This window comes from Equus caballus, chromosome 14 (genome assembly GCF_041296265.1).
Source record: "Equus caballus isolate H_3958 breed thoroughbred chromosome 14, TB-T2T, whole genome shotgun sequence".
Lineage (NCBI taxonomy): Eukaryota > Metazoa > Chordata > Mammalia > Perissodactyla > Equidae > Equus > Equus caballus.
Genome location: NC_091697.1, coordinates 101,051,484 through 101,073,707, shown reverse-complemented (window position 1 = coordinate 101,073,707; position 22,224 = coordinate 101,051,484). Strand labels below are relative to the sequence as shown.

General features: G+C 36.3%; 1 protein-coding gene across 6 annotated transcripts in view; it reads left to right on the top strand.

Annotated features, from left to right (window-relative positions):
- ZFYVE16 (zinc finger FYVE-type containing 16) overlaps positions 1-13,759 on the top strand; it is a 100,698-nt gene extending 86,939 nt beyond the window's left edge. For 5 of the 6 annotated variants that reach the window (XM_070232735.1, XM_023616925.2, XM_023616926.2 and 2 more), the window contains 4 exon segments: positions 7,494-7,656; positions 8,508-8,613; positions 9,579-9,746; positions 11,823-13,759. In XM_070232735.1, the coding sequence (XP_070088836.1) occupies positions 7,494-7,656; positions 8,508-8,613; positions 9,579-9,746; positions 11,823-11,984 (599 nt within the window). In that variant the 3' untranslated portion in view covers positions 11,985-13,759. 6 annotated transcript variants of the gene reach the window in all.
- The last annotated feature ends 8,465 nt before the right edge of the window (positions 13,760-22,224 follow it).

Here is a 22,224-nt window from a genome sequence, read left to right as displayed (position 1 = left end):
ACCCCTCAACCTCCTTCCCCTCTGCTAGCACTGATCTGTTCTCTTCAGCCACGTGTTTATCTTCCAAATATGAGTGAAATCATGCAGTGTTTGTCTTTCTCTGTCTGGCTTATTTCGTTTAACATAATACCCTCAAGGTCCATCCATGTTGTTGCAAATGGGACAACTTTGTCTTTTTTTATGGCTAAGTAGCATTCCATTGCATATTTATAGTACATCTTCTTTATCCATTCATCAGTTGATGGGCACTTGGGTTGCCTCCCACGTCTTGGCTATTGTGAATAATGCAGCAGTGAACATAGGGCTGCATAAGTCTCTGAATTGTTGATTTCAAGTTCGTTGGATAAATACTCAGTAGTGGGATAGGTGGGTCATATGGTATTTCTATTTTTAATTTTTTGAGAAATCTCCATACTATTTTCCATAGTGTCTGCATCAGTTTGCATTCCCACCCACAGTGTATGAGGGTTTCCTTTTCTTTACATCCTCCCTGACATTTGTTATTTTTTGTCTTGGTAATTATAGCCAGGTGTAAGGTGATAGCTCATTGTAGTTTTGATTTGCATTTCCCTAATGATTAGTGATGTTGATCATCTTTTCATGTGCCTATTGGCCATCTGTATATCTTCTTCAGAAAAATGTCTGTTCATATCCTCTGCCCATTTTTTGATCAGGTTTTTTGTTGTTGTTGAGTTGTGTGAGTTCTTTATATATTTTGGGGATTAACCCTTGTCAGAAATATGATTTGCAAATATTTTCTTCCAGTTGGTGGGTTGTCTTTTCATTTTGTTCCTAGTTTCCTTTCCCTTGCAGAAGCTTTTTAGTCTGATGAAGTCCCATTTGTTTATTTTTTCTTTTGTTTCCCTTGCCCAAGTAGACATGGTATTCGAAAAGATGCTTCTAGGGCTGATGTCAAAGAGTGTACTGCCTAAATTTTCTTCTAGGAGTTTTAGAGTTTCACGGGTTTTTTTGGTTTTTTTAAAAAAGATTTTATTTTTCCTTTTTCTCCCCAAAGCCCCCCAGTACGTAGTTGTATATTTTTAGTTGTGGGTCCTTCTAGTTGTGGCACGTGGGACGCTGCCTTAGCATGTCTTGATGAGTGGTGCCATGTCCGTGCCCAGGATCCGAACTGGCAAAACCTTGGGCTGCCGAAGCGGAGCGCGCTAACTTAACCACTCGGCCATGGGGCTGGCCCCAGGTTTCACGTTTACCTATAAGTATTTAATCCATTTTGAGTTAATTTTTGTGTATGGAAAAAGATAATGGTCTACTTTCATTCTTTTACATGTGGCTGTCCAGTTTTCCCAACACCATTTTATTGAAGAGACTTTCCTTTCTCCATTGCATATTCTTGGCTCCTTTGTTGAAGATTAGCTGTCTGTAGATGTGTGGTTTTATTTGTGGACTTTCAATTCTGTTCCATTGATCTGTGTGCCTGTTTTTGTATCAGTACCATGCTGTTTTGATTACTGTTGCTTTGTAGTATATTTTGAAGTCAGGGATTGTGATGCCTCCAACTTTGTTCTTTTTTTCCTCAGGACTGCTTTAGCTATTTGGGGGTCTTTTGTTGCCCCGTATGAATTTTGGGATTCTTTGTTTTATTTCTGTGAAGAATGTCATTGGGATTCTGATTGGTATTGTGTTGAATCTATAGATTGCTTTGGGTAGTATGGACGTTTTAACTAGGTTTATTCTTCCAGTCCATGTGCATGGAATATCATTCCATTTCTTTATGTCATCATTGATTTCTTTCTATAATGTCTTATAGTTTTCCTTGTATAGGTCTTTCATCTCCTTGGTTAAATTTATACCTAGATATTTTATTCTTTTTGTTGCAATTGTAAATGGAATTGTATTCTTGAGTAGTCTTTCTCTTAGTTGATTATTAGAGTATAGAAATGCAGCTGAGTTTTGGAAGTTGATTTTGTACCCTGCAACTTTGCTATAGTTGTTGATTATTGCTAATAGTTTTCCAATGGATTCTTTAGGGTTTTCTATATATACAATCATGTTGCCTGCAAACAGTGGGAGTTTCACTTCTTCCTTTCCAATTTGGATACCTTTTATTTCTTTTTCTTGCCTGATTGCTCTAGCCAAAATCTCGAGTACTATGTTGAATAAGAGTGGTGAGAGTGGGCACCCTTGTCTTGTTCCTCTTCCCAGAGGGATGGCTTTCAGTTTTTCCTCGTTGAGTATGATGTCGGCTGTGGGTTTGTTATACATAGCCTTTATTATGTTGAGGTACTTTCCTTGTATACCCATTTTGTTGAGAGTTTTTATCATAAATGGATGTTGGATCTTGTCAAATGATTTCTCTGCATATATTGAGATGATTTTGTGTTTTTTATTCCTGGTTTTGTTAATGTAGTGCATAACATTGATTGATTTGTGGATGATGAACCATCCCTGTGTCCCTGGTATAAATCCCACTTGATCATGGTGTATGATCCTTTTAATGTATTGCTGTATTTTGTTTGCCAATATTTTGTTGAGGATTTTTGCATCTATGTTCATCAGCAATATTGGCCCATAATTTTCCTTCTTTGTGTTGTCCTTGTCTGGCTATGGGATCAGGGTGATACTGGCTTTTTAGAATGAGTTAGGAAGTGTTCCATCTTCTCCAGTTTTTTGGAATAGTTTGATAAGGATAGATATTAAATCTTCTTTGAATATTTGGTAGAATTCTCCTGAGAAGCCATCTAGTCCTGGACTTCTATTTTTTGGGAGGTTTTTTATTTCTTTTTCAATCTCTTTACTTGTGATTGGTCTGTTCTTCTTGATTCAGTTTTGGGAGGTTGTATGTGTCTAAGAATTTATCTGTTTCTTCTAGATTGTCCAATTTGTTGCCAAATAGTTTTTCATAGTATTCTCTTATAATCCTTTGTATTCTGTTGTATCCACTGTAATTTCTCCTCTTTCATTTCTAATTTTATTTATTTGAGCCTTCTCTATTTTTTTCTTAGTGTGTCTGGCTAAGGGTTTGTCAATTTTGTTTATCTTTTCAGAGAACGAGCTCTTAGTTTCATTGATCCTTTCTACTGTGTTTTTTTGTTTGTTTCTATTTCATTTATTTCTGCTCTAATTTTTATTATTTGTCTTCTGCTGACTTTGGGCTTTGTTCTTCTTTTTCTAGTTTTCTCAGGTGTAGCATAAGATTACTTATTTGAGATTTTTCTTGTTTATTAAGGTGTCTGTTTATCTCCTTCCTCAAGGCTTTCTAAACCCTCTTCTTGTATGAGGTCCTTCTTGATCATTTCTTGCGGGGGGGGGGGGTTGCGTCTCATGGCAATGAACTCCCTCAGCATTTGTTTATCTGGGAAAGTTTTTATTTCTCCATCATATCTGAAGGATAGTTTCACTGGATAGAGTATTCTTGGCTGAAAGTTTTTGTCTTTCAGAATTTTCAATATATCATTCCACTCTGTCTTAGCCTGTCAGGTTTATGCTGAGAAATCCACCGAAAGCCTGATAGGTGTTCTGTTGTAGTTTATTTTCTTCTGCCTTACTGTCCCTAATATTTTTTCTCTGTCACTGACTTTTGCCAGTTTTACAAATACATCCCTTTGAGAAGATCTTTTTACATTGATGTAATATAGGAGTTCTGTTAGGTTCATTTACATGTAATTCCAGCTTCTTGCCCAGGTTTGGGAAGTTCTCAGCTATTATTTCTTTGAACAAGCTCTCTGCTCCTTTCTCCCTCGCTTCTCTCTCTGGAATACCTATAATCCTTATATTGCTTTTCTTAATTGAGTCGCATATATCTTGGAGAATTTCTTTCTTTCTTTTTAGTCTTAGTTTTCTCCTCCATTTGCAGCATTTCTATATTTTTGTCCTCTAAATTTCTGATTCAGTCCTCAATAATATCAGCTGTATTTTTTAAGGAGTCCAGATTTTTCTTTATCTCATTCCTTGTGTTTTTCATCTCCAGCATTTCTGATCGGTTTTTTTTATAGTGTCAATCTCTTTTGTGAAGAATTCCCTCTGTTCATTAATCTTATTCTTGAGATCATTAAACTCTTCTTCTGAGTTTTCTTGTAAGTTGTTGAGTTTTTTATGATAACTATTTTGAATTCTGTCATTTAGATTGTAAATTTCTGTGATGTCAGGATTGATTGTCATTTTCCTTCTGGTCTGGCATGTTAATATACTTCCTCATGCTATTTGATGGGGTAGACTTTTGCCTCATATAGTGGTAGTATCTGGTCACAGATTCCACCTGCCACCACTGGGAGGGGCAGGAACTCTGTTTTCTGAGCCCTCTGTGACCCCTGGCAGTTGTGCCTATCTGTTGGAAGCTGTGCCAACAGGGCCCATCTGTGTTTTCCCATTGGCCACTGCTGCTTTACACACATTTGCACAGGTGCTCTGGCAGATCCCCCTGTTCTGTCCAGCCAGCCGAGCTGGTGCACCAGGCGGGGGCGGGCAGGCGCTTTCCTTTGCGTGAGTAATCCTGCATGACCCTGCTCTGCACTCACTGTCTGCTGGCTTGCGCTGCTCAGCTTGGTAAGGATGCCCCTGCGATTCCTTAGCTGCCTCAGTGTGGGACGTTCCCACAGGCTGGGAGGCACATCTGAGAATGCAAGCGTTACTGTGGAGGACTGCCTTTTCCCCTTTTCCTGTCAGTGTCACGTGCCAGCTGTTGCGTGATGTGTTCACCAACTTGGAAACTCTCCAAACCCCAATATTTTTTCTTTCTGTTCATCAGACTAGATAATCTCAATTGACCTATATTCAAGTTCACTAATTCTCTTTTCTTCCTACTCAAATCTGCTGTAGAGCTCCACTTCTAAATTTTTCATTTCAGTTATTGTACTTTTGTAATTCAGAATTTGTTTGGTTCTAGTTTATAATTTCTGTCTCTTCATTGATATTCTCTGCTTGCTGAGACATCATTCTCATACTTTCCTTTGGTTCTTTAGATATGTTTTCCTTTAGTTCTTTGAACATATTGAAAATAACTGATTTATGGCCTTTGTTTAGTAAGTACAGTGTCTTTGTTTTCTCAGGTACAGTCTCTGTACCTGCTTTTTTCCCCACTGTGTGTGAGCCATTCTTTACTGTTTATTTGCATGTCTGGTAATTTTATGTTGAAAACTGTTTTCAGGGCAGCAGTTTGCCCTGTGACCTCAACTCTCTGATAGATCTAAGAGTTATTCATTTTCACTTTGTTCAGCTTTTTTCTTATTGTGAGGATGGAAATAATGACTTCTAAGCTCTTTACATGTTGGAGCAGAAACCAGAAGTTACTGGCATTTTTTTGTAGTAGAAATAGGTGGGCTTTCATTTGTCTAAAGCTACTTTTGTTTCATCCTCATTTTTGAAAGATATTTTTGCTAGATATAGAATTCTGCTTTGAAAGTTTTTTTCTTTAAAGATGTCATTTTATTGTTTTTTGGCCTCCATTATTTCTAGTGAAAAGTCAATCATTTGTTTCCCTGTATTTATTTTTTTAATTTTTACTTTTTGCTTTTTCTCCCCAAGTTCTCCCAGTACATAGTTGTATATTTTAGTTGTAGGTCTTTCTAGTTGTGCTATGTGGGACGCCGCCTCAGCATGGCCTGATGAGCGGTGCCATGTCCGTGCCCAGGATCCAAACCGGCGAAACCCTGGGCTTCCTGAAGCAGAGTGCGCGAACTTAACCACTGGGCCATGGGGCTAGCCATTTCCCTATATTTAATGTGCCCTTTTCTTCAGTCTGTTTTCAAGATATCTTCTTTACTTTTGGTTTTTACCACTTTTACTGTAATGTGCCTCACTGTGGTTTTTTTTATTTTCCCTCCTTGGCATTTATTGAGCTTCTTGGATGTGTGTGTCAATATTTTTCATCATATTTGGGGAATCTATCTATTAATTAGACTGTTTTATACCATCCCATGGGTCCTTGATGCTCTGTTCATTTTTCTTCAGTCTTTTTTCTCTGTGTTCTTCAGATTGGATAATGTTTATTGATCTTTCTTCATGTTCTCTGGTTCCTTCTTTTGCCATCTTCAAGCTACTATTAAGCCTATCCATTGAAGTTTGTTTCAGTTGGGTTACACTTTTCAGTTCTAGAATATTTTTTTGGTTCCTTTTCCAGTTTCTATTTCTCTGTTAAGATTTTTGGGGTTTTTTTTGGTGAGGAAGATTGGCCCTGACTAACGTCTGTTGCCAGTCTTCCCTTGTCTGCTTGAGGAAGATTGTTGCTGAGGTAATATCTGTACCAGTCTTCCACTGTTTTTTGTATGTGGGATGCCTGCCATAGCATGGCTTGACAAGCAGTGCATAGGTCTGCGCCCAGGATCCAAACCTGCAAACCCTGGGCCACTGAAGCAGAGTGCGTGAACTTAACCATTATACCACTGGGCTGGCCCCCTCTGTTAAGACTTTTTATCTGTATATTCATTTAGCTCATATTTGCTTTTCATTCTTTGAATGTGTTTTCCTTTACATCTTTGAATATATTTAGAATAGATGTTGTAAAGCGTTTGTGTGTTTAATCCAACGTCTTGGCCATCTCCATGGTTGGTTCAGTTGTGTAGGGCTCACATTTTCCTGTTTCTGTCTAGTAACTTTTTATTATGTTTTTGCCATTGTTGATGTATTTTAGAGACTTTAGATTCTATTGGCTTTTGCTGAAGAAGGTTTATTTGTGTTTTCGAAGGCATTTTCATGGCTGATCACCTTCAGCTCGTGTAGACTTTACTTTTCACTTTAGGAGGGATCTGTGGAAATCATAAGGTGTTTACAAATCTTCTCTAATCTGATAAGACACATTCTCCAAATGTGCTTTTCCTCTGGATTTTGTTTGGGCTTTGCTACAGTGGAAGTTAGTCAAGTGCCATTAAGGTCTCTCTACTTTGGTTGGGCCAGACTAGCAATGTCCCCTAACATTGCTTGACTTCTAGTATGTCTCTTCTGTTCCCAGCCCGATAACTTCTGTTTTCTGTTAGGCGTCAGCTACTTTCATTCTGTTAATGTGTCGCCTGTTCTAGTCCAAGGACTCAAAAGGAGCCTTACAGCGTCTTCTGTTGCCCCCCTCTTCACTATCTTCGACCCCAGATTCCAGGCTTCCCAAACTCATTTCTGACTTCCTAGCCCAGTAGGGCCATTGTAGGCTTAATGGGTCACCATGTAGAAACTGTCCCCAAGCAAAGAGCCTGGGCAATTGTAGGCTTATCTCTTGAGTTTTTATCTAGGGATCATAGATTGCATTTCTCTTGTCCAGTACCTGAAAACACTTGCCTCGTACATCTCGTCTAGTTTTATGTTTTGTTGTTATGAAAAGGATAATTTGATATCAGTTATTTTATCATAGCCAGAAATAGAAATTCTCACCTTTATTTTTTAACCATTAAAAAAAAAAAGAATCCTTAACTTTGTGAAATATTTTTATTTCCTAGATGATTTAACAGATGATTTAAAACTTGCACAGAACATATTTTGATAGCAAATTTTATGGCTTAGACTTATAAATTGATAGCAAAATAAATGTACAACATAACTTTCATTTTTAGATGGCTTAATGGTACAAATAACTCCAGAGACCATGGAAGGCTTGCGGCTAGCTCTACGAGAACAAAAAGACTTTAAAATTACATGTGGGAAAGTTGATGCTGTAGACCTGAGAGAATATGTGGATATCTGCTGGGTAGATTCTGAAGAAAAAGGAAACAAAGGGTAGGAATTTCTTCTTACTCAAATGTAATTGATTTGATGGAGGGGGGAAGGATAAAAACATCCTGGCGATAAAATTAAATATTTATGAATAAATACAGAATGATACTATGAATGTAAATACTTATACTCCAGTTAATGAATGCAGTCTGCTTTTTCAAACATGTGCCTAATCAGGCCGCTGTGTGTTTTCTTGGCCAGGATGCTGAAAATTATTAAAGGGTGGTCAGTTTGGGAGGGGGCCAAAGATAAAACGTCCATTGTGTAGCAGGGTTGGCTTGATGCCAGGGCTGAGAAAGATAAGGCACTTTTTCTGTCACATGGTACCTGTTTTTGTCAAGTAAGTAAAGGATTCCCTTTGGATGTTTATTCTGCATTATGTTGATTCACTGTAAATACAAACAACTGAATTTAATAATATATACATTAGAGGCCTTACAGAATATTACTGCCACTCCTTCCTCTTTTCAGTTACTCATTTTCTTTCTTTTTTGGAGACTGGCTAAGGGTTCTGGAGCAAAGAAGGAAGAAGAGGGCTAATGCTGAAGGATTCCAAAGTAGAGTTTTTGAAATTCATGAGACAGCTTTTCTGTTAGGAGGCTATTTAAGGTATTTTAAATCTCAGGTCTGAATTGGGCATATGGAAAAAGTAGATATAATTTGCTACACAATCAAGAAATCTTGGTAAATGAATATGAACTACAGTTTTAATTATTTTGCATATAATTGAGATCTTACTGCTGCTTTAAATTTATAGCTTTCATAATTTTTCTTATTCCATTTGTTCAAATCTAATAATTCATTTCATAGGAAGCACGTTGGTACTAATAATTCTGTTGTGTTGTGTTCTGTAGTGTTATTAGTTCAGTAGATGGAATATCATTAGAAGGATTTCCAAGTGAAAAAATAAAACTGGAAGAAGATTTTGAAACTGATGAGAAGATTGTAAAGTGTACCGAGGTAACTGAGAAAAAGGATTCCTTCCCTTTACATGGTGTTTGGACTTGGTTTTAGTTTTATTAATGTGGAGATTTTGTGGTACTTAAGCTGCATTTAAAAATTCGGAGGTTATTGCACTTTTTATGTTGTACCTTGAGACACACACATATATCCACCCCAGACTGCCTTTTATATACCAGATTTGGAATTCCATAGGATGATTTCAGGCTGTGTAGGGTGGTACTGCCTGCCAGCTTACAGTTAAGTTTTGGCAGCATTGCCATCTTTGTTTGTACAATAATATGTTATTTGACCATATTATTTTCATTTTTCTCTTATTTTACAAAAAATAAAATATTTCATTGACATCAGTTTATAGTTAGCATTTACATATGAAAGTTATTTTTGTATCTTCCAATTTTTTTTTAATAAGAGGATATGAAACTATAGACTCCAAACCCCTTAGTTCACCACCATACTCCCCCTCACTCTACCTCCCCGGTCAGGCAATCAGTGGTTCTCATTTCTTATGTATTCTTTGTAATTTTATGCATGTACAAGATAGATCAAAACTATAGAGGATACAGAAATTATAGAATATTATTTTTTTGTTTGATGTTAACTTCATAAAGATGTCCTTATCAGATGGTGATCTTATAGGGTGGATGACTTAGTACCCTTCTCTAAACTGAGTTAACAAGGCTTTCGTTAGTACAGGTTAACTTTAGGCAAAAATAGCCATGTCTTTTCTGTATTCCATAACCTTTGGTTTTAAGTTTTTACTTGTAGTATAGATCAGGCGATGGATAGGTAGGTAGGTAGGTAGGTAGGTAGATAGATAGATAGATATAATGCTCTTAACTAGTGGATTTCATGGCACTGACATTGGTATTTTATTAAAGCTGAATTGAAAGTAGCAATTGTTGCATTTTTAAAGCTACTTTTAATCTTAATCATGACTTGTTTTCTAATTAAATACATTTCAGGTGTTTTACTTTCTAAAGGACCAGGATTTATCTGTTTCAGCAACTCGTTATCAGTTTGCAAAAGAAATAGCCATGGCTTGTAGTGCTGCACTGTGCCCTCACCTGAAAACTCTAAAGAGTAATGGGATGAATAAAATCGGCCTCAGAGTTTCCATTGACACTGATATGGTGAGGCATGTTTTCATGATATCTTTTTGAAATGAATGCATTATATATGAAAATAATCAAAAGTTTTTTCTTCAACCTTTTATTTTTAAGGTGAATGAAGAGAACTAAAATTTGCTGAACATCAGTGTATGCTACACACTTCATGTACATTATCCCCTATACTCTCCACAACAGGGGTCAGCAAACTTTTTTTGTGAGAGGCCAGACAGTAAATATTTTAGGCATTGTGGGCCTCTGATGTCTTTCACAACCACTCAGCTCTGCCATTGTGGTGTGAAGGCAGCCACAGACAGAATGTAAACTAATGGGCTCAGCTGTGTTCCAGGGAAACTTTGCTTACAAAAAGGGGGGCCAGACTGACCCCTGCTCTGTAACAATCCTGTCTGATAAATAGTCTTTTAATTTATTATTCTGACTAGATTCTGTATTCGCATGATTTAAAATTACACAAGTCGACAAGTGTGTCTATAACAGGACCACCTCATTGAACGTTCCAGGGAGCAGCATTCACACTGTAGTCTGTACTTGGTGGCTCCTGGAGACATTCACTCCAGGCTGCAACGTAAATGGTTCCCAGTAGAGCTGTGTAAGGTAACAGTCCTGGAAAGATCTCCTTCCCATCCTCATCTCCTAACCCTTCAGTCTACCTCTAGACTGCCCTTCCTCCTCCTTTCTGGTCAGGCAATCAAATGTTACCCATTTCTATGTATTCTTTGTGATTTTATGCATGTGTGAGCAAGTAAGTGTGTGTGTCCTTTTCATGCCTCCCTTTGCACTGTTATTTTACCTTATTTAACTTAATATATCTTAGAGACATTTCATATTACTACATCATCTTTTTAACAGTTGTGTAGGAGTAGTTGATTATATGAATGTGCCATACTTTAACTAGTTCTTATGCATGTTTGGTATGTACTGATTGACATTTAGGTTATTCACAATATTTTGCTTTTCGTAACTGTGAGTATATAAGAAACATCCCTAGAAGTAGAACGGCCAGGTCCAAGTATGTATTCAATAGATACTACCATATTGTCTCAAAGAGAGGTTATGCCAATTAATATTTCCCCCACAGTTTGTGAGTGTTCTTCCCCCACATCCTTATCAAAGCAGTATGTAATCAGACTTTGGAGCTTTGCCAATGTGATAGCTGAAAAATGGTACTCCAGTACTATTTTAATATGCATTTCTGTTTCCAACATCCAACATAGAAGATTTCAAAGCAGGTTCTTAATTAGAATGGTTAATCTAAACGTGAATGAGTTCATATCCTGCAGGTTTGCTTTCCTTCAGCCAGGATGTGTTATATTCATAGTTCTTATTGGAAAGGAGAACTTACATTTTCATCTCACTGTTAAAGGTTCCATTTTCAAGGACGCATCTGATAATTATTTGAGTAAGCACTGTTAATATTTTTTTAGTCAAATGTATTAAGATGTAATTTTCACCAGCAGCATTAAATTCAAATATTAAATATTGCAACAACAAATTCAAAACATTTTAGATTATTTTTATTTTTTTGTGAGGAAGATTGGCCTTGAGCTAACATCTGTTGCCAGTCTTCCTCTATTTTTTTGTATGTGGGATGCCACCACAGCATGGCCTGATGAGTGGCGTGTATGTCTGCACCTGGGATCTGAACCTGTGAACCTCAGGCTGCTGAAGCGGAGTGTGGGAACTTAACCACTATGTCACTGAGTCAGGCCCTAGATGATGATGATGATTGCTATTACTTTCATACCATGGGATTTTTATTTATGTCATGTTGGTAATCATTCAAAACCTTAGTTCTCCAATGTGTTTACGTGTTCATTGAGAAGAAACCTAAAGTATGAAGTAAGTAGTGGCAATTTTTAAAATTTTCATATCTGTATGAGGGACAATTATAATTTATGTAGTGGATGGATAAAAGAAGTATAGGAGAATGTAAAACATTATTTTATGAATAAAATATCAAGTATTATCTTAACATGCTAAACTGAATGATATTTGTAGTTTAATTATTTTATATTCATCTGCTGAGCTAAGCAAGATTGCTCACTTTCTAGGGTTGACTTCTCTGTATTTTTTTTCCAGGTTGAATTTCAGGCAGGATCTGAAGGCCAACTCCTTCCTCAACATTATCTCAATGATCTTGATAGCGCTCTAATCCCTGTGATCCATGGTGGGACCTCCAGCTCTACTAGTTTACCATTAGAAATAGAATTAGTATTTTTCATTATAGAAAATCTTTTTTAGTGAAAGGATTTGGGTCATATTGTATATTGCAAACTGATCTGTTAAAACTAACTCCAGCACTAAAGCTGAAATGCCACAAACACTAAAAGTAAATATATTTAATGTTTGAAATACGTAAGCTTTGCTTTTTAAGGCAGGAATGATTTTTTTAAATCAGCACAATATTTAAATCTGTAAAAATTTAAGAGATCTACAGTTTTTGAAGCTTTACATTTAATACAAGTACTAAAAAGACAAGGATTTCTTCTGCCTTTAAGAAATTTGTAGCATTTACTGTGTTATTTAAATGCTAAGCCAAAGTATCTGCACTTAGGTATACCTCTTTATGCCAAGAATGATTTAATGAAGGCTCTTTTCAGATGTCACCTTACAAGGGAAATAGCTGCTTTGTGTATTTGATTTCTAAAGTCTATTAAAAATGTGTTTCAGTGGCACAGACCAGTTTCCAGAACTTAGACTTACAATTCTTTTAATAAGGCAGATAACTTATTTGTATAACTGGAGTGGAGACCTACCTCCATGATTAGACAAACTGACTGTTTGGATTAAAATCAGAATTTTGCCTTTTTCTTCTCAAATTATATATATATATATGGTTTTTTCTTGATTAAATGGGTATTCTTAAAATAATTGTGGGTGCTTCAGGATTTTGTGCTTCTATATTTAAGTATATTGTTTTTATAGCGAGAACATGTGATTCAGTATGTTTTATAAATCTTTAATAATTTATAAATAGGTAATATTTTTGTATTGCAGTACATTATTTTTCCTCCTTTCTTTCCAAGGTATTTCACTGTATTTACCACTTCTAAGACTGATTGACGACAGGCCAGATGACCCTTGAAGTAGTCATTATGTAGCAATAAATGAAGCCTGAAAAAGGTTTTTTTTTGTCTTTTAACTTCTCCTTTAAACCTTAGAAGTTTCTTGGCAAGTCTGCATATTTTCATTGACACCAATGTATTAAATATAAATTTTAATGAACTAAGTACTTTTGCATATTTTAAATTCTTTACATGGTAGTTATTTTTTATAACAGGATATTAACATAAGTTAAATTCTGTGTATTTGAAACTGTTACAGAGCTTAAGCCTCTTTACTTCAAACAGCAAAAAAAACTATGTTGCATTAAAAAAAAGTAAAGGGCATATTTTAGTTAGAGCTGTCATTTAAGTTATATAAAATATAATCATTTTGTTGCTTTTTTTATTCTTATGTGGAATATGTATGTTTTTGTATCAAAAACACTCATTGTATATCTCAAGAAAAAGAAACTACACTAAATAGCCCTGTTTTAAGAAAAATATTTACCAAGCATCTCAACTGGAAGACCCAGTCAGGGTTATAACTCAGGATCTGAAGTCTCAGGCCAGGAGAGACTGGGAACGCTAATCACTTGGGTCATATGCTTCTTACTGAATCATATCAGTAGTACTCGCCAAAAACAGCATGGAGGAGAGTATCAGTCTTCTGGCAGTAGCTACTTCATGAACGATGTAAAATGTTGCAGACATCAAATAAAATGGCAACACGTAATAACTTGTGAAATTTATTGACATGGTGTAAGATAAAAACAATTATATATAAATTCAATTTATATTATTTTTCTTTATATGGTGTGTGTTTCTTTTGCAGTATAAGTAATTGCACAATCTATGAGTACTGAACTTTCAACCTTAAAATAACCAAACAGTGGAGGACTCTTCCCATGATGAGATAGCTTTGCATTTGTTTTCTTAAAGTCACTACATTTAATAAAAATTGGAATTACTTGCCTTTGGAGGCACACTTCAGAGTATTCTTTGTAGATGTGTACTATGTTTCTGAATGTATTTGTTACTTATTTGGTCATGTTCTTCATATTGCTACTTAATTTTTTTAAAGGTGAAGAATTAGAATGTTTCTTTGTACTCAGTCTCTGCAACGATCTATTTTTGGTCTTATGCCTTTTAATACTACTCTCTTTCTCTGAATTTTGAAATATGAAGTAAAATCTAGTTTGTTTGTTGTACGCAGCCGTCCAGCAAACTGTATGTGTCTGGTATACTTGCTACATGCAGAGCACTTTATGAGTCTTCATTGGTTAAAAGATGAATAAAATAGTTCTCCCTCTCGGAGCTGAATGTATGAAGCAGATAATTAACAAGGTAAAAGTAATTGTTATGACAGAGCCATGAATCTTGACTAGATGGCTGGAAAATAACCCAGGAGGGCAGCCACACCAGTAATGAGAAGGCAACCCGAGAACCTGTTAGATGGTGGGCATTAAACTTGTCCAGGCAAGAGGTGAAAATCTGAAAAGTAGGGAAAATATAGAAAGACTGAACCTTCCCTTTTAAGGCAATTTACTTTAAAGAGTCTTGTGTGTTATGTGAATATCTTACCTTATAATTTAATCATAAAAGTAGTAGCCTGATTATGGTGTCTCAGTTGCCTAAGTTTATAACAGCCTAGATTTAGATATTGTTTTATAAGTAAAGAACAGAACTTTTTTTTTTAATAGTTAGCATAGCTTTGATAACTTGACTAAAATTTTAAAAGATGATATCTTGATATAAGCCAGACCCTCCAAACCATCCTAGGTTTTAATTTTAATCATTGCAATTGAGAAAAAAAGTTTCATATATGTAATATATACATGATTAAAAAATGAGAAAATATTAAAAACTTACATGTAAGTTTTACCTCTCATCTTGCATGTGTCTACCTTGTTCTTCCCATTCCAATCTCAACAATTTTTTTTTTCTTTTTGATGAGGAAGAGTGGCAAGAGATGATAGCTCAGGGCCAATCTTCCTCTTTTTGCTTGAGGAACATTGACTCTGAGCTAACGTCTGTGCCAATCTTCCTCTATTTTTTGTATGTGGGACACTGCCAAAAGCATGGCTTGATGACCTGAACCTGCGAGCCCTGGGCCATCGAAGCAGAGCATGCAGACTTAACCACTATGCCACCAGGCTGGCCCCAACAAGTAATCATTTTTATTAGTTTCTTGTGTATCTTCCCAAGGTTTAGGTGCAGTAGCAGCAAGTACAAATATATTTTTTCCTCTTAATTTTTTTATACAAAATGTGGCATGCTGTTTACAGTGAAGAACACAGTGTCATCTTCTCAATTACTTTGAGTTATGTGGTTTACTTATATTTAGAATCTTAAAGGTTTCATTGTTTCTCAAACCACTTTTACTCAGTGATTGATAAAAGCAGCTTAATTGCAGAAAGGCAAGAAGAAACTCTGTTATTGGAATTATGACCATATGTTTCAGTAGGACTATTTTTCTCATAAAAAAATTTTTATGACTAAAACACTTGGAAGGTTATTTTTTATTTCAGCTGTATTTAAAACCTACAAGACCCTAAGCCTCACAATCTAAATTTATCTTTTACCACTTAACACACTGAATTGTGTTTTTCTTTACATCATATTTTTAGTAGTTTTAAATCCTTATATTGTGTTTTGGATTTAGCTTGGAGTGATACACAATTTAATATTTAACACCTTTGGGGAAACATTTTCTTCATTTGCACTGATCAAATTACAACTATATTTTCATTCTTTTTACAAATGAAATAGGTCTAATTCAGTGCTTCATTATGAACCTCTGAATATAATAAAGGGTTTTTTCTTTGCTTTTTTTGGTTGTTTGGTAAAATAAGGTGCTAGACAGCCTCCAAGATAGCCGACAATGATCCCTACCTCCTGGTATTCCCACCCCGTGTGGTCCCCCTCCCACACGGTGCCATTGTTGGTTTTTGTGGCCAATAGAATAAGGCAGAAGGGATGGGATGTCACTTCCAAGATTGTTATAAAATACTCTACGGCTTCCATCTTTGGTGCATGTCTCCCTACTCTCTCTTCTTTCATCTCTCTCCCCCCACCACTCCCTCCATGTCTGTGTGTGTGTCTCTCTCCCTTTCTATTGGACCACTCACTCTTGGGGAAGTCAGTTGCCAAACTTGGGCAGCCCCATGGAGAGGCCCATTTGGCAGGAACTGAAGCCTCCTCACAATAGCCATGTGAGTAGAAGTGGATCCTCCAATCCCAGTCAAGCCATCCAATTGCAGCCCCAGCCAACAGTTTGACTGCAACCTCATGAGAACAATCCAACTAAGCCCCTCTCAGATTCCTGAATCTCAGAAGCCATGTTAGATAATAAACGTCTGTGGTTTTAAGCTGCTAAGTTTTCTGGTGATTTATTATATGCAGCAACCAATATTAGACGACTAATATGAGATACCTCTATCTTTGAGCAGCTGTAAGTAAAAACTGCTTAAAGTGATTAATTGCCCTGACAGAATTAAGCATATTTCTTATCAACACTTATGGATTCCATGCCACAAGTAGTATGTGCTAAGTGCAGAAAATACTAAGAGAAAGAGCAGGATTTGGCCATGTAAGAACAAAGATGCAATTGTGGGAAACTTCCTGTTTCTGGAAATTGCATACTAGATATTTAGATCCATGCTCCTGCTGAAAAAAAACCAAAGCTGATTAAAATACAAAAATCATCTTAAAACATCCAGGGGATTTTAAGACAGTAAGGAATGTCCAGTCCAAAAGTAGAGAAGTTAAGTGAACATGGGGCCCTATTGTGACAACTTTATGAGGTGAGGGGAACAGATATCAAAGTTCAAGACCTACACAAGGTGGTGAATCCAACAGAACTTCCACACAATAGGCTGAGACCTCCCCCCACCCCCAAAGGGTTTCCGCCTTTGGATGAGGCTGAACTAGAAGTATAAACTATGTAAAATTGTAGCCAAGTTTAGAATTGCCTGCACCACCCAAAGACTCTTAAGCATTTAACTTGCTTTAATGTGTTCTCACACTGGTGATGCCTCCAGGTGCCAGAAGGAATAAAAATGTAAATCTCCATAGAAAAGTAACTTCACTGTAGGCCTCAAATTACTTTTCAAGTATAACATCTACTAACACAGTAAAAAAAAATAAGTAGGCATGTAAGGAAACTAAACTCCAGAGGCACGGATTAGTGGAAACAATGAAAACAAACTCATAGACTTAGGTATTGGATTTATGCATTCTGTGTTTAAAGAAAGTCAGGTGTGGGGTACCTGTAGAGAATGAGAAACAATAAAAGCTTATGGAGCTAATTTGGGAAAGAACTGAATACAAATGTTGCAAGAATATATAAAAACTGAACCTTAAAACTCAGTAAATAGGTTTAATGGCAGAAAAGAATACAGCCAATGGGAAGAATTTATAAACAGGAATATAAATCAGGAGAAATGATAACAGAGTACAGCATGGAAAGACAAAAAGATGGAAAGATAGAAAAAACAAACATATAGAAGATATCATGAGAAGTCCTAATATATGCTTAATTAGCTGCAGACAGGGGAGAGTAGAACAGAGCAAATATTTTTATGTAGACTTTTCAAAACTCCTAAAAGACATGACTCCATAGATTCAAAAAGCCAGACAAATCCCAAACAGAAGAAAAAGCAATCTAGACATTGACACAACAGGAAAACAGGAACTGCCAGCTGTCACAGACAGAGTCCAAGCACAGTTTGCACTCTCCCAATCAGAGGACCAGGAAGGGGGTTGGGGAGTATGAGACAGAACCCTTTTGAATTTACTTGCCTTATTCCAGGAGAGCTGCAGAAAAGCAGCAGCACCCCGTCCTGCCACCACATGTAAACTCTGTGAGGTGGAGCCTCGTCGACTTGCCCTGCCCTACACCAGGCTAGAGACAGCAGAAAGGTAGCACCCCTCTCTCTAACCACTGGTGCAATGATGGCAGACACTGCAGGGGGGAACACTAACAATGGTGTGGGGAGGGTAAAGCCCTTTCTAGCCAGAATGCCAAGAGAGGGGATCTTGGAACCAGAAAGTGTGGGGAAGATCTCAGGTAGGAGGAAACTGAAGAAAGGGAACCTCTAAATTTGTGTATAAAATCCTGGGATCACCCTCAAGCTGTGCATTTATGTAACTGACCAGAGGTAGCGGAGCAAAGGTTTTGAACACTGAAACACAGTGTATATCACTATCCTGGTTTAGACTGGTCACTGACTGGGTGGTGCACAATTAGGGCAGACCAGAATGGCACTAAAATGGCTTTGAAAACTAAATTATCATTGGAACCACAGCCCACAGAAAGCTGGCCAGGGTGTGAGGTCTGAACTAACTGGAGTGACTGCCAGCTAACACAAGACAAAACAAAAACATTCTTCTGAAGATTTAAACAGGATTGAGAGTTTCCTAATATTCAAAATATCCAGGAAGCAATCCCAAGTTACTCAACATGCAAAACACTAGGGAAATCTGAACAACTCTCAAGGGAAAAGACAATGAGCAAAAGCCAATTCTGAGATTACCGGAATGTTGAAATTACCAGAAAGACAACATGAATTATTTTAATCATGCTACACAAAGCAAGGGTAAACAGTACTGAAATGAATGGAAAGACACAAGTCCTCATCAAAGAAACAGAAGCTATGAAAAGAACCAAATGGAAATGTTAGAATTGAAAAATACAGTAACAAAAAATTTACTGGAAGATCTTAATAGTAGAATGGAGATGACTGAGGGAAGAGTCAGTGAATTTGAAGATACATCAGTAGAAACTATCCAGTCTGAATAACAAAGTGAAAAAAGTAGGAAAGAATGAGCTTTGAGGACCTATGGGACAGTATCAAAAAGTCTAATATTCGTGTCATAGGAGTCCCAAAAGAAGAGGTGAAATATTGGAAGAAAAAACGTTTGAAGAAATAATAGCTGAAAATTTCCAAAATTTGTTGAAAGAGATAAATTTATATACACTTAAATTATATTTACAGCATGTCTACTGGCACAGTGAACTCCAAGAAGGAAAAAACAAAAACCATACCCAGGCACATCATAACAAAACTGATAAAACCAAACATAAAAAAACATCTTGAAAACAGTCAGAGGAAAACAACACTGCATATGGGAGAAAAAAAGATTGGAATTATGGCAGACTTCTCATCAGAAACCATGGAGGCTAGAGGCAGTGGAACACCATTTATATAGTGCTTTAGAAAAAAACAAAAACTACCAACTCAGAATTCTTTAACCAGCAAATATATCCTTCATGAATGAATGCGAAATAAAGAATTTTCAGAAGAATAAAAACCAAGAGAATTCATTGTCAGTAGGCCTGCTTTAAAGGAAATGATAAAGTTCACAGGGAAGAGAAATAGCAGGAGAACACTAGAATGCCAGGACAGAAGGAAGAGCAACAGAAATGGTAATATCTGAGTAAAGAGAATAGACTATTTTTCACATTTTAAATTTGTTAAAATATGTGTAACTGCTGAAATAAAAAATTTATAACATTGTCTGATGGGATTTTCAGTGTATATAGATCTAATACTTATGAGAACTGCATCTTAATGGGGGGATGGTAAAGGGACCTATATAGGAGTTAGGTTTCTACATTTTACTTGAGGTGGTAAAAAATTCTAAGTAGATTACAAAAGGTTTGGTATGCAATAACATCTAGAGCAACCATTAAAAAACTGTGCATGGACATATATTTTTAAAGGTCAATACCCCATGACCAAGTGGTTAAAGTTCTGAACGCTCCTCTTTGGCAGCCCAGGTTGGCAGGTTTGGATCCCAGGTGCAGACCTGCTCCACTCATCAGCCATGCTGTGGAGGCATCCCACGAACAAAGTAGAGGAAGACTGGCACGGATGTTAGCTCAGGGCGAATCTTCCTCAACCAAAAACAAAAACAAATTCTGAAAAATATTCAAATAATTCAAAAAAAGGCCAGAAAGGAAAACAGGAGTGAAAACCAGAAGGGACAAACAAAATTAATGATAAATAGTAGACCTAAATCCAACAATATAAAAAATTACATTAAATTTAAGTGGTCTAATATGGCAATTAAAACACACAGATTAAAAACAAGACTCAGTTATATGCTATCTACAAGAAACCACCTATATATAGGTTCTAAAAATAAAAAGATGGAAAAAGATATACCAGGCAAACACACACACACAAAATCCCTGGAATGGCTATGTTAATATCAGACAAGCAGACTAAAGTAAAAGAAAAATTACCCCGTGGTTTCTTATTGCCTTTCACAGACTAGGTAATAAGACGGTAACTTGCCTAAAGTCACACATCTAGGAACTGAGCTAGAATTTAAGGGAATACTTTCTAGTAGTTAGGACTCTCCAAACATGAAGTAAGCTGTATTAAATTTATCCATGCAGATTTTTGATGGCTCTGCTTCTAAGTTCAGAGCCAGCGGAAGTATGAAGTTCCTCTAATCCAATGTCCCTCCTTTTACTAATGAAGAAAATGAAGAGGTAGTTTTAGGGCACAAAAACGACTTACGAAGCTAGAGGTCACACAGCTGAAACTAGACCCCAGGTCTGACCGACGCCCTTCTCACTACACCCAGTGCTCGTATTCTAGATAACGTCTAAGATTCATTTTTAATCCCTTGAGTTTGTGTGTTCATCGTTCACTCAACATTGTAGGTAAACACAGCTAACTGGGTGAGTGGCAATAATGCCCAACAGATTTGTTGAATTAAAAAAGAACATTAAGCAGCTAAAGTGAACCAAGATATAAAATATTTAAATTCTCAATTCTCAAAGTCTTACTTCAACCCTGAAGGCCATTAAAAATTCACTGAATTACATTAGCTTTTTGTTTTTTTAAATCACAATTTAGGGAATTTATAATTAGTGGGAATCCCAGGGTTTTAGCCTGAAGTTATGTGGAAGAGGGAATATATATTGCAAAGACCTCAAATTTGGCAGATGACATTTAGGCGTCTTTTGGTAGGAAAACGTCTGCTGAACTGCAGAATAAACCCCCAAACAAGGATCAAAATAAGTGGAAGCTATCCATGTAGGCATATTTAAAAAGAAATTACAGGCAACCAGAGAGAAAAACAGACTGCTTTATATTAGGAGAATTAGCAATTGGGCTGGCAGAAAACTTGTCAATAACAAAATAGAGGCCAGAAAACTATAAAATATATATACTTAATATATTAAATATAAATTAATGTTAATATGAATAAACGTTTTTATATTTATATATATATTTAAGTGCTGAGTGGAAAATAATTAAACTTTAAGGCCAGCTACCCTCTTATTCAAGAGTAGGTTATATATACTGAGTCAAAGGTCATACTTTCACAGATGACCTCATTTCACACCACTCTAATACACATCATCTCACCACCTATACTCAGATTGGGTTCATCAGAACCAATATTATACTATTTATTCCTATTTATTTATGTCATCAAAAGCAGCTCCAAAAAAGTGACCAAACTCTCAGGTCAATACCCATTTTTCACATTCTAATCCTTATAAAGGCTCTGTATATCTCCTATTCTTTCCTCAGTGCACCATATACCCTTAACATAAGAAACCCTTTTTTTTACCAAAAAAAAAAGTAATTAGATACATATTTGCTATAAAAATTTCCAAACACTCAAAAGTAGAGAAAATAGTATGATGAAACTCCATATACCCATCCTATAACAACTCAGATTCAACAATTATCAAGAATTTCCACTTTTGCTTCATCTATCCATTTATTCAGACATCATCATTTCATGCCATATACTTCAGTATGCAGCTCTAAAAAATGAACTGTGAAGAGGAATTTTAATTGAGTCAGTTGCTGTAAATATCTATGAAAATATTGATCTAATACTATGATCAATAGGCCATAAAAACTTTTGTACTGCAACTGATACCATCAATAAAGTGAAAAAACAGCCTTCAAAATGGGAGAAAATATTTGCAAATCATTTATCTGTTAAGGGACTTGTCAGACTTTATAAAAATTTTTACAGTTCAACAAAAAACCCACAAATAATCCAATTAAAAATGAGCAAATGATATGAATAGACATTTCTCCAAAGAAAAAACACAACTAGTCAATAAGCACTTGACAACATGCTCAACATTATTAGTCACTAGGGAAATGCAATTCAAGACCACAATGAGACACTACTTCATTTCCACTTGGATGGCTACGATAAAAAAAAACAACAGATAATAACAAGTGTTGGTGAGGATGTGGAGAAATTGGAACCCTCATACATTCCCGGCGAGAAAGTAAAATGGTACAGCTGCTTTGCAAAACTCCTGGGCAGTTCCTCAAACAGTTAAACACAGAGTTACCATATGAACCAGCAATTCCACTGCTATGTACATACCCAAGAGAAATACGTCCAGATGCTTCCACATAGAACTTGTACATGAATGTTCACGGCAT